This window comes from Pseudophryne corroboree, chromosome 3 (assembly GCF_028390025.1).
Source record: "Pseudophryne corroboree isolate aPseCor3 chromosome 3, aPseCor3.hap2, whole genome shotgun sequence".
Lineage (NCBI taxonomy): Eukaryota > Metazoa > Chordata > Amphibia > Anura > Myobatrachidae > Pseudophryne > Pseudophryne corroboree.
In genome coordinates, this window is record NC_086446.1 from 447,568,351 (window position 1) to 447,581,176 (window position 12,826).

The 12,826-nt window shown below is 47.9% G+C and overlaps 1 protein-coding gene across 6 annotated transcripts in view; it reads right to left on the reverse strand.

Annotated features, from left to right (window-relative positions):
• ELMO2 (engulfment and cell motility 2) overlaps window positions 1-12,826 on the reverse strand; it is a 158,861-nt gene that overhangs the window by 25,771 nt on the left and 120,264 nt on the right. For 5 of the 6 annotated variants that reach the window (XM_063960510.1, XM_063960512.1, XM_063960511.1 and 2 more), the window contains 5 exons: window positions 7,193-7,292; window positions 6,493-6,644; window positions 6,306-6,384; window positions 6,113-6,148; window positions 5,866-5,916 (listed from right to left, as the gene is read on the reverse strand). In XM_063960510.1, coding sequence (XP_063816580.1) covers window positions 5,866-5,916; window positions 6,113-6,148; window positions 6,306-6,384; window positions 6,493-6,644; window positions 7,193-7,292 — 418 coding nt within the window. The remainder of the gene's footprint in view (window positions 1-5,865; window positions 5,917-6,112; window positions 6,149-6,305; window positions 6,385-6,492; window positions 6,645-7,192; window positions 7,293-12,826) is intronic. The other variant, XM_063960514.1, reaches the window with a different exon arrangement.

The following is a 12,826-nucleotide window of genomic DNA, read 5'->3' on the forward strand; positions in this document are numbered from 1 at the left end:
GCCACACCAATCACACCGTACAACCTGTGATCTGAACCCAGTTAACAGCATGATAACAGCGGAGCCTCTGAAAAGATGGCTCACAACAACAAAAACCCGATTTTTGTAACAGCAACTATGTACAAGTATTGCAGACAATCCGCACTTGGGATGGGCGCCCAGCATCCACTACGGACTACGAGAAATAGAATTATCGGTAAGTAAATTCTTATTTTCTCTGACGTCCTAGTGGATGCTGGGAACTCCGTAAGGACCATGGGGATTATACCAAAGCTCCCAAATGGGCGGGAGAGTGCGGATGACTCTGCAGCACCGAATGAGAGAACTCCAGGTCCTCCTCAGCCAGGGTATCAAATTTGTAGAATTTAGCAAACGTGTTTGCCCCTGACCAAGTAGCTGCTCGGCAAAGTTGTAAAGCCGAGACCCCTCGGGCAGCCGCCCAAGATGAGCCCACCTTCCTTGTGGAATGGGCATTTACTGATTTTGGCTGTGGCAGGCCTGCCACAGTATGTGCAAGCTGAATTGTACTACAAATTCAACGAGCAATAGTCTGCTTAGAAGCAGGAGCACCCAGCTTGTTGGGTGCATACAGGATATTTTCAGAGCCCTGACAACATCTAGCAACTTGGAGTCCTCCAAGTCCCTAGTAGCCGCAGGCACCACAATAGGTTGGTTCAGGTGAAACGCTGACACCACCTTAGGGAGAAACTGAGGACGAGTCCTCAATTCCGCCCTGTCCGAATGGAAAATCAGATAGGGGCTTTTGCAAGATAAAGCCGCCAATTCTGACACGCGCCTGGCCGAAGCCAGGGCCAACAGCATGGCCACTTTCCATGTGAGATATTTTAAATCCACAGATTTAAGTGGTTCAAACCAATGTGTTTTGAGTAACCCCAAAACTACATTGAGATCCCAAGGTGCCACTGGAGGCACAAAAGGAGGCTGTATATGCAGCACTCCCTTGACAACGTCTGGACTTCAGGAACTGAAGCCAGTTCTTTCTGGAAAAAAATCTCCAGGGCCGAAATTTGAACCTTAATGGACCCCAATTTGAGGCCCATAGACACTCCTGTTTGCAGGAAATGCAGGAATCGACCCAGTTGAAATTCCTCAGTTGGGGCCTTCCTGGCCTCACACCACGCAACATATTTTCGCCAAATGCGGTGATAATGTTTTGCGGTCACATCCTTCCTGGCTTTGATCAGGGTAGGGATGACTTCCTCAGGAATGCCTTTTTCCTTTAGGATCCGGCGTTCAACCGCCATGCCGTCAAACGCAGCCGCGGTAAGTCTTGAAACAGACAGGGTCCTTGCTGGAGCAGGTCCCTTCTTAGAGGCAGAGGCCACGGGTCCTCTGTGAGCATCTCTTGAAGTTCCGGGTACCAAGTCCTTCTTGGCCAATCCGGAGCCACGAGTATAGTTCTTACTCCTCTCCGTCTTATAATTCTCAGTACCTTGGGTATGAGAGGCAGAGGAGGGAACACATACACCGACTGGCACACCCACGGTGTTACCAGAGCGTCCACAGCTATTGCCTGAGGGTCCCTTGACCTGGCGTAATACCTGTCCAGTTTTTTGTTGAGGCGGGACGCCATCATGTCCACCATTGGTTTTTCCCAACGGTTCCCAATCATGTGGAAGACTTCTGGATGAAGTTCCCACTCTCCCGGGTGGAGGTCGTGTCCACTCCCGGAATGAACACTGCTGACAGTGCTATTACATGATTTTCCGCCCAGCGAAGAATCCTTGCAGCTTCTGCCATTGCCCTCCTGCTTCTTGTGCCGCCCTGTCTGTTTACGTGGGCGACTGCCGTGATGTTGTCCGAGTGGATCAGCACCGGCTGACCTTGAAGCAGAGGTCTTGTTTGGCTTAGAGCATTGTAAATGGCCCTTAACTCCAGAATATTTATGTGAAGTGATGTCTCCAGGCCTGACCCCAAGCCCTGGAAATTTCTTCCCTGTGTGACCTCTCCCCAGCCTCGCAGGCTGGCATCCGTGGTCACCAGGACCCAGTCCTGAATGCCGAATCTGCGGCCCTCTAGAAGATGAGCACTCTGCAACCACCACAGGAGAGACACCCTTGTCCTTGGGGACAGGGTTATCCGCTGATGCATCTGAAGATGCGATCCGGACCATTTGTCCCGCAGGTCCCACTGGAATGTTCTTGCGTGGAATCTGCCAAATGGGATTGCTTCGTAGGAAGCCACCATTTTTCCCAGGACCCTTGTGCATTGATGCACTGAGACTTGGCCTGGTTTTAGGAGGTTTCTGACTAGCTCGGATAACTCCCCGGCTTTCTCCTCCGGGAGAAACACCTTTTTCTGGACTGTGTCCAGGATCATCCCTAGGAATAGAAGACGAGTCGTCGGGATCAGCTGCGATTTTGGGATATTGAGAATCCAACCGTGCTGCCGCAGCACTACTTGCGATAGTGCTAACCCGACTACCAACTGTTCCCTGGATCTCGCCCTTATCAGGAGATCGTCCAAGTAAGGGATAATTTAAAACTCCTTTCCTTCGGAGGAGTATCATCATTTTGGCCATTACTTTGGTAAAGACCCGGGGTGCCGTGGACAATCCAAACGGCAGCGTCTGAAACTGATAGTGGCAGTTCTGTACCACAAACCTGAGGTACCCTTGATGAGAAGGGTAAATTGGGACATGACCAGAGACACCATATAATCCCCTTCTTCCAGGTTCGCGATCACTGCTCTGAGTGACTCCATCTTGAATTTGAACCTCTGTATGTAAGTGTTCAAAGATTTTAGATTTAAAATAGGTCTCACCGAGCCGTCCGGCTTCGGTATACCAACAGCGTGGAATAATACCCCTTTCCCTGTTGCAGGAGGGGTACCTTGATTATCACCTGCTGAGAATACAGCTTGTGAATGGCTTCCAATACCGCCTCCCTGTCGGAGGGAGACGTCGGTAAAGCAGACTTTAGGAAACGGCGAGGGGGAGACGTCTCGAATTCCAATTTGTACCCCTGAGATACCACCTGAAGGATCCAGGGGTCCACTTGTGAGTGAGCCCACTGCGCTCTGAAATTCTTGAGACGGGCCCCCACCGTGCCTGAGTCCGCTTGTAAAGCCCCAGCGTCATGCTGAGGACTTGGCAGAAGCGGGAGAGGGCTTCTGTTCCTGGGAACTGGCTGTCTGCTGCAGCCTTTTTCCTCTTCCTCTGCCACGGGGCAGAAAAGAGGAGCCTTTTGCCCGCTTGCCCTTATGGGGCCGAAAGGACTGCGCCTGATAATACGGCGTCTTCTTATGTTGAGAGGCTACCTGGGGTAAAAATGTGGATTTCCCAGCCGTTGCCGTGGCCACCAGGTCTGATAGACCTACCCCAAATAACTCCTCCCCTTTATAAGGCAATACTTCCATATGCCTTTTGGAATCCGCATCACCTGACCACTGCCTCGTCCATAACCCTCTTCTGGCAGAAATGGACAGCGCACTGACTCTTGATGCCAGTCGGCAAATATCCCTCTGTGCATCACGCATATATAAAAATGCATCTTTTAAATGCAATATAGTCAGTAATATACTGTCCCTATCCAAGGTATCAATATTTTCAGTCAGGGAATCCGACCAAGCCACCCCAGCACTGCACATCCAGGCTGAGGCGATTGCTGGTCGCAGTATAACACCAGTATATGTGTGTATATACATTTTAGGATATTCTCCTGCTTTCTGTCAGCAGGTTCCTTAAGGGTGGCCGTATCAGGAGACGGTAGTGCCACCTGTTTTGACAAGCGTGTGAGCGCTTTATCCACCCTAGGGGGTGTTTCCCAATGTGCCCTATCCTCTGGCGGGAAAGGGTATGATGCCAATAACGTTTTAGGAATTATCAGTTTTTTATCGGGGGAAACCCACGCTTCATCACACACTTCATTTAATTCATGAGATTCAGGAAAAACTACGGGTAGTTTTTTCTCACCAAACATAATACCCTTTTTAGTGGTACTTGTAATCTCAGAAATGTGTAAAACATCTTTCATTGCCTCAATCATGTAACGTGTGGCCCTACTGGAAGTCACATTCGTCTCTTCACCGTCGACACTGGAGTCAGTATCCGTGTCGGCATCTGTATCTGCCATCTGAGGTAACGGGCGCTTTAGAGCCCCTGATGGCCTTTGAGACGCCCCGACAGGCCCAAGCTGAGTAGCCGGCTGTCTCATTAAGTCCTTCCATAAGCCCATCCACTCAGGTGTCGACCCCCTAGGGGGTGACATCACCATTACAGGCAATTGCTCCGCCTCCACATCAGTTTCCTCCTCATACATGTCGACACAAACGTACCGACACAGCACACACACAGGGAATGCTCTAATAGAGGACAGGACCCCACTAGCCCTTTGGGGAGACAGAGGGAGAGTATGCCAGCACACACCAGAGCGCTATATATAGACAGGAATACCACTATATAACGTGCTTTTCCCTTTATAGCTGCTGTTATTATCAAAACTGCGCCAAATTAGTGCCCCCCCCCCCTCTCTTTTTTATCCTTTTCTGTAGTGCAGGACTGCAGGGGAGAGGCAGGGAGACGTCCTTCCAGCGGAGCTGTGATGGAAAATGGCGCCCGTGTGCTGAGGAGATAGGCTCCGCCCCCTTCTCGGCGGACTTTTCTCCCGCTTTTTGGTGAATTCTGGCAGGGGTTAAAATACATCCATATAGCCCTGGGGGTTATATGTGGTGTATTTTGGCCAGCCAAGGTGTTTTACATTGCTGCTCAGGGCGCCCCCCCCCTAGCGCCCTGCACCCTCAGTGACCGGAGTGTGAAGTGTGCCTGAGGAGCAATGGCGCACAGCTGCAGTGCTGTGCGCTACCTTGTTGAAGACTGATGTCTTCTGCCGCCGATTTTTCCGGACCTCTTCTTGCTTCTGGCTCTGTAAGGGGGCCGGCGGCGCGGCTCTGGGACCGGACTCCGAGGCTGGGCCTGTGTTCGGTCCCTCTGGAGCTAATGGTGTCCAGTAGCCTAAGAAGCCCAAGCTGGCTGCAAGCAGGCAGGTTCGCTTCTTCTCCCCTTAGTCCCTCGATGCAGTGAGCCTGTTGCCAGCAGGTCTCACTGAAAATAAAAAACCTAAAACTAAACTTTCACTAAGAAGCTCAGGAGAGCCCCTAGTGTGCACCCTTCTCGGCCGGGCACAAAAATCTAACTGAGGCTTGGAGGAGGGTCATAGGGGGTGGAGCCAGTGCACACCAGGTAGTCCTAAAGCTTTACTTTTGTGCCCAGTCTCCTGCGGAGCCGCTATTCCCCATGGTCCTTACGGAGTTCCCAGCATCCACTAGGACGTCAGAGAAAAGAAGATTAAACAGAGCTAACTATGAAGAGACCACAGGGCCACCACTACAGAAGAAGGAATGTGGAAAAAAAATGTTCAGGTGACACAATGTGAAGAAGTTTAAACTTGGCCACACATGCACCTATATTACTTAAGATTTCAACCTTACTGCGACCTGTTTCACTGGACAGAATGTGATGCCCAAAAATTATCCAAACCATATCAATCAGATCATTTTCATGCATGTCTAAAAGCATAGTCAGCACGAGGTCTCCATGTACCCTGCTCAAATTGGCCACCATGCACATGGGCAAACCGAGGACAGAGTTGATCACTCAACAACTGGATCTGTGTGGTCAACATCACTTATTAGATTGGGAGATGATTCAAGATCCACATAGGAGGCAAAGATAAACAGGCATAGAGAACCAATCTGCAAGATAGAGTAAGAACCAGGACTACACTGGATCTGTACATGGAAAAGGCAAAAGGGAAAATGGAAGAAGCACTGTGTTGAACATATCTCTAGTATCAATACCTAGTCAAACATCACCCAGGGCACAGGTATTACTTCCCCTTTACTTACATTTAGAATGATGGATCGAAGGTGCTTCTGCACAAAGGCATTTGCCATTTCCTATATCAGGAAGGATAGGAAACAATATGTAAGTAGCACGTTCTATAATATGGAATGCATCAGTGGGAGAGAAGAGAACAGCTAGGAATAACTGAGGAACGGCACTAATACAGCGGTACAGGTAGAAAGAGTATCCATAGATAAAGAACAGGAGGACAACAAATACTTCCAGACTCTGCCCTCCCGTGGTACTCACACTAACAGGAACATCCATGAGATTCTGAGGCTTCTCCTGAGTGCACAGCCCACACAAACAGAAGCAGAGACAGGAGTTAAAAGCAGACAGCAACCAGCAGGACGCCACGGGATAATTACACAAAACACACAGAAAGACATAGTGTTAAATATGCAGCATGCTTGTGGGACCAATGTGGAGACAGGACACCCACCTGTCGTTTGTCCTCAGGAGCTTTGAGAAACAGAGCATTGATGAGAGCAATGGCATATGTCTGGATCTCCTGGTTACAGCTGAGAGAGCGAGAGAGAGAAGCATCACAGTGAACATGAGACTATAAAGCATCTGCCTTGCATGGTTATGCTCTGCTTGTGATGCTGGGTGAGGAGTGGCAGACTTACACCTGCAGGTGACAAATAAGTTGGCCCACGGTGATTTCCTCAGCAATTTTAAGGTACAGAGCCTGACTGTTTAACACCATACTTTCTAGTATAGCTAGAGACCGCTGGAGGATTGAGACGTCCACTGATGTCTGAGACACATATCCTGCAATCTGAAGAGAGACAATGGATCTATAAGTAACCTAAGCCCCAGAAAGCTATGAAAGATACTTGATAATCCATTTTCAGAGGGTAATGTCAGCTTTAGAGGCTTTCTACAATGATAGATGCAAAGGCATGTCATTGTAAAACAATGTCTCTCTACTGCTGCCTGCATCAGTAAGGATCATTTATACTCCTGATAAATTCTTATGATCAGGGAAAAACTTCCTAAGAAAGGATTATGTTGGACCAAATTATTCAGCAGTCTGTATTTCCCCTAACATGGTTAATAGTGTTACAACAGTGCATAAACAGCTTCTAAAACATACATTATTTTGATGACATACATACGCGTGACCGGCATTTGGGATGCCAGCTGTCAGAAGACCGACAGCGGCATCGTGATGGTGAAAATCCCAACAGGGATTCCGGTGCCGGTCTTCTGGACGTATGTCGGGATTTCAACTGCCGTCATCCCGACGCCAGCATCCCGAATACATCCTATTTTGATATACATATAAAAACTAATGCTATAAAATGCACATTCTATTTTGCTAACCTGTTTTATGAATGTCAGGGACACCATGTCCCAAGAGACAATACCATGGTCCATTAACTCCAGAAAGGCTGTCAGTGTGAAGGCCAGCATCTCACTGTAACTGAGGAAGAAGACAGAGGTGAGTGGAGGCACACAGGAGCTAGGGTATAGTATGACGGGAAAAAAGTGATTAAAAACAGGCAGGAAAATGCATATGAGCTTTTATTAATATCAGGTGTATTACTCCCCAATACAAATGGATGTCCAAAATGTAGCGCTGAGTGTATCTTTTTTCCTACAGAATAGAAAGAAAAAAAAAAGTATTTTTAATTTTGAGAAAGTGTAACCTTGTTGCTTGCAGCTTTTCTTGTGCACTTACTTGGAAAAGATTGTATATAGGTTCTGTGTTGTTCCTTTTCTTCTGGGAGATTTTTAGATCTCCAAACTTCCCAATGAATTCTGATTTTTCTTACACATGAAGGGATATAAAGGAAAGAACAACAAATGTAACTAGTGCATTACACCTTTATTTAAAATCCGAACATGCACTACGGAAAAAAACAGATGGTGCGTCAACAACATAAAATAGTCTAAAAAGTGCTGCCAGAACAGTTATATAGTAGCTCTTGCAAGTCTGCCGATCAGAAATCAGGTAAGATTGAGCGTGGAATATTACGACCAACAGATCTTCCTCATATTCCTGGTACTTTTGGTTTATTCCTGCCACCTCTGTCTCACCGTCTCTTGGGAGGGTAACTTGCACTGAAGGAAACATACTCATCTGCTTTCCATGTTTCAACGTACTTTGCCCTTTGTCAAGGCACAAATCCTAGATCATTTTTTGACCAAGCTTTTTCAGACGATTTTATGTTGGTTGACGCACCAATTTTTTTTTTGCCATGGTGCGTCATTTCATTGTAAATAAAGGTGTAATGCACTATATTGCTTTGCTGGTTTCTTCCTTTATATCCTTTCATTTGAGGGAAAAAAACTCTAACTGCAAACCATCTACAAGGAGATATGCTATTGTGTCTGGCACCAGCTGTAAAGTATAAATGTTGCTGACATAAATGACATCATAAATGGTAATCTCTTCCAAAATTCAATTCTTATGGTGTGTACACATGGTGTGATATGCACTTAACGTTCCTTACGATTCTGACTATATAGCCAAATTCGTAAAAAAAAGTTAGTGCATATTGCACCATGTGTACACAGCTTGCGATGCCGAAGTGCGGTCCCACGGGATCAGCATCGCTAGAAAAAATAGACTGTGCAGAAAGCCCAACACTGACTATATCAGCATCGAATACTCAGTGTCGGGCTGACACCGCATCGCGCCATGTGTACACAGCTTTAGTAAATTTCCACCTGGAATCCACTGGCAAAGTATTGTTATATGAAAATCTTTCCCAAAAAAACCCCACAGCAAAACCTATATAAAACACTCTCTAACAATCTTTTCCAAATAAGTGCAATAACATAAAGCCACAAGAAAAACTGCACTTTCCAAAAATAAGAGACTTTTATTCTGTTATATAGTAAAATAAATGCAGTCAGCGCTACAATTGCCATCCATTTTGTATTAATGTGAATAAATGGCCGCAACTTCATATATTAACAATAACACAAAGGATTGAGCACCTGCAAAAGATACTATCTCGATCACATTTTCCACAGTCAGAGATATAATATAAAACACAAACACACCCAGATATAACATATATATATATATATAGTTAAAAACCTATATACACAGTTGAGTCACATTATTATGACCACCAGCTAATAGCCAGAGTAACCGCCGTGTGCAGCACTGACAGCAGCTAGATGGCTGGGAGTGACTCAGTAAGCGGCTGGTAGGTTGGCACAGGTACATTTTGATGGTGAGCTTCTCCACTTCGTAGCCGTTCACCTCTCACATCAATGGCACGATACACCTTTACCACAGCAGCACACGAACAGTTCACAAAATGCGCTGTTTCAGAAATACTGCAACTCTTGGCCTGATAGCTGATAATCATCCATTTCTGCAACTTGCCCCTTTTACCCATGACAGCAATGAGTGATGTGTGCAGATGTTCTATAGCACACCTTATATACCCACCAAGCCAGAGCACGACACGTGACGTACTTCATGGGCTAAGCGCTGCTGAAGTCAAATATAGGCGGTGGTCAATAATGTGACTTGACTGTGTATAAAAGCTATTAAATCAGCAATACGACAGCAACTGCTAACTAGTTACAGAGCCTTTTCACCTACACCTGCAGAAGTAGAGATGTGAGGAATACTACTGGTGCTACTGGCTGAGGACAAATGGACATATACAATAAAACCATTTCAGAAAGTACTGCATTATTCTTCAGAATACAAAAAAAACAAGGTGTTTACTTAATATTAAGCTGAAATAAAAAATTGGGGATGGTTAACAAAGCTGGGTTAGCAAGGCTATGAAAACGAAAAGAGGATTTTAATTACCTACCGATAAATCCTTTTCTCGTAGTCCATAAAGGATACTGGGGACAACTTAGTACGATGGGGTCCAAAGGAGCTGGTGCACTTTAAATTTCTTCAACAGGGTGTGCTGGCTCCTCCCCTCTATGCTCTACCACACAGCTCAGTCTAGGAAAACTGTGCCTGAAGGAGATGGACATACTTGAGAGGAAGAACATGATAATACAACTAGTGGCAAGATTAACAAACCAGCACACATCAACATCAAACATACTAGCAACAGCTAGTGAACCATAGAACAGCAACAGCTGTGAAACCTACATTACACAAGAACTAAACTTGCAGGAAGTCGAAGCACAGAGGCGGGCAGCCAGTATCCCTTATGGAATACGAGAAAAGGATTTACCGGTGGGTAATTAAAATCCTCTTTTCTCTATCATCCATAAGGGATACTGGGGACAACCTAGTACGATGGGGACGTCCCAAAGCTCCCAAAACGTCTGGGAACATGCTGAGACGCCTGCAGCACAGTATGTCCAAACTGGACATCCTCTGTAGCCAGGGTATCAAACCTGTAAAACTTGACAAACGTGTTTGTCCCTGACCAGGTAGCGGCCCGGCACAGTTGCAGGGCCGAAACACCCCGGGCAGCCGCCCAGGAGGAACCCACAGACCTGGTGGAGTGGGTCTTGACAAAACGAGAAATAGGCAAGGCCGCTGAAGCGTAGGCCTGTTGAACAGTAAGCCTAATCCAATGGGCAATGGACTGCTTAGAAGCAGGACCACCTTTTTTGAGAGCATCATGTAGCACAAAGAGGGAATTTGATTTTCGAACCACAGCAGTCCTCTTGACATAAATCCACAGGGCTTGCACCACATCCAATGACTCAGGAATAGAGGAAGTGGCCGAAGTCGCCAGAACCACAATAGGATGATTCAAGTGGAATGCAGATACCACCTTAGGAAGGAACTGTTGTCAAGTTCTGAGTTCCGCTATGTCCTTATGAAAGACCAGGTAGGGACTTCTACAGGACAAAGCGCCAAGTTCTGAAACGCGCCAAGCGGAAGCCAAAGCTAAGAGCATAATTGTCTTCCACGTAAGGTACCTGTCCTCCACCGACATCAGAGGTTCAAACCAAGAGGACTGGAGAAAAGACAAAACCACGTTTAGATCCCAAGGTACCGTGCGAGGCACAAAAGGAGGCTGGATGTGAAGGACACCCTGCAGGAACGTCTGGACTTCAGGAAATCCAATCCTGGATCCCAAAGCTCCTCCCCTCCAAGAGGTTGGAGGGCTGCAACCACCATAGGAGAGAAATCCTGGCCTGCGGTGAGAGCCGTATGACCTGGTGCATCTGTAGATGCGAACCCAACCACTTCTTCAGGAGATCGAGTTGGAAGGTCCTCGCATGAAATCTGCCAAATTGGGCCACCATCTTTCCCAACAGACGGGTGCAAAGATGTACCGAGACCCTGTTTGGGTGCAGAACAGCCCAAACCAACACCTTTAGCGCCTTCGCATTGTCTGCAGGAAGGAAGACCTTCTGAGCCACCGTGTCCAAGACCATTCCGAGCAACTGGAGACGCTGTGTTAGCACCAGGTGGGATTTTTGAAAACTCAGAATCCAATCGTGGCATGACAACAGGGACGTTGTGCGGCAGAAGTTCCCTTGATCTGGCTTTGATCAGCAGATCGTCCAGGTAGGGGACAATGTTTACTCCCTGAATCCTGAGTTGGAACATAATTTCCGCCATCACCTTGGTGAAGGCCCTTGGGGCCGTGGAGAGGCAGAGGAAGCGCCTGGAACTGGTAGTATTCCTCCAACAGGGCAAACCTGAGGTGGGCCTGATGATGCGGCCATATCGGAATATGGAGGTAAGCATCCTTTATGTCTAGAGAGACCAAGAACTCACCCTCCACCAGACCTGAGATCACTGCTCTCGGAGACTCCATTTTGAACAGAAAAACCCGCAGATAAGGGTTTAACGATTTAAGGTTTTCGTACCACACAAAGGCTGGAATAGTATCCCTTGCCTTGTTGCTGAACGCTGAAGTGGCACAGGAACAATGACCTGGGTCTGAGCCAACTTTTGAATGGCCTCTTGTAACGTGAGGCGCATGGTTTCTGAAGCTGGTAAACCCGACTTGAAAAACCTGTGAGGCGGAGAACTTTCGAACTCCAGTTTCAGATCAGGTCTTTCACCCAGGCATCCTGGCAGGAGCCGTTACAGAAGGAGCTGAAAAATCTCAGATGAGCTAGCACCCTGAGATCCCCCTGGAGCAGAGGGACACGTCATACGTAGGGTTTTGAGGAGACAGAGCCGACGCTGTGGTGGCGGGTTTATGTGACTTGCCTCTGCAGCCTCGTGCCGCATTTGAGGCACCTCTCACCTTGCCCTTAAAGCGCGCTGTCCGAAAGGACAGCAGTGCCGGTCCACTGTAAGAACGTCTAGCCGGTGGAGCAGCAGGGGGAAGGTATGTGGACTTTCCAGCAGTAGCCTTCGAAATCCAGGTATCCAATTTGCCCCCGAACAGCCACTCACCTGTGAAGGGCAAGGCTTCTACACTTCTTTTAGATTCCGTGTCCGCCACCCACTGACGCAACCACAATGCTCTGCGTGCAGAAACTGCCGTGGTAGAGGTACGGGCATTTATAATGCCTATACCTTTGATGGTATCACAGGGGAAGCAGGCAGACTCTTGGATGTGCTGAATCAGCGTCACTATATCAGCCAGATGGATGGCCTTCAGTTTGCCGGCGGCTGGGCTCCTGACGACCAGCATACCGGCGCCGGAATCCCGACCGTCGGCATACCAATGGCTTTTCTCCCTCTTGGGGGTCCACGATCCTCCTGGAGGGAGAATAGATAGCGTAGCGCGCGTCACCGTGCCCGCAGCGTGGTGAGCCCGCAAGGGGCTCATTTGCGCTTGCACAGCTGTCGGTATGCCGGCGGTCGGTATTCCGCCGCTGGTATGCTGGCCGCCGGGAGCCCGACCGCCGGCATAACATACTACACCCCAGCCAGAGACTTGTCCCCAGTAAGGCCCCCTTGGAGGTCATCAGCCCAAGTATGTATGTCGTGGGTCACCCAACAACCTCCAATAACAGGTCTTTGGGAGGCCCCTGCTGCAACATAAATAAATTTCAAGGTTGTCTCTATTTTCCGGTCTGTGGGCTCCTTTAAGGCCGTAGCCCCTG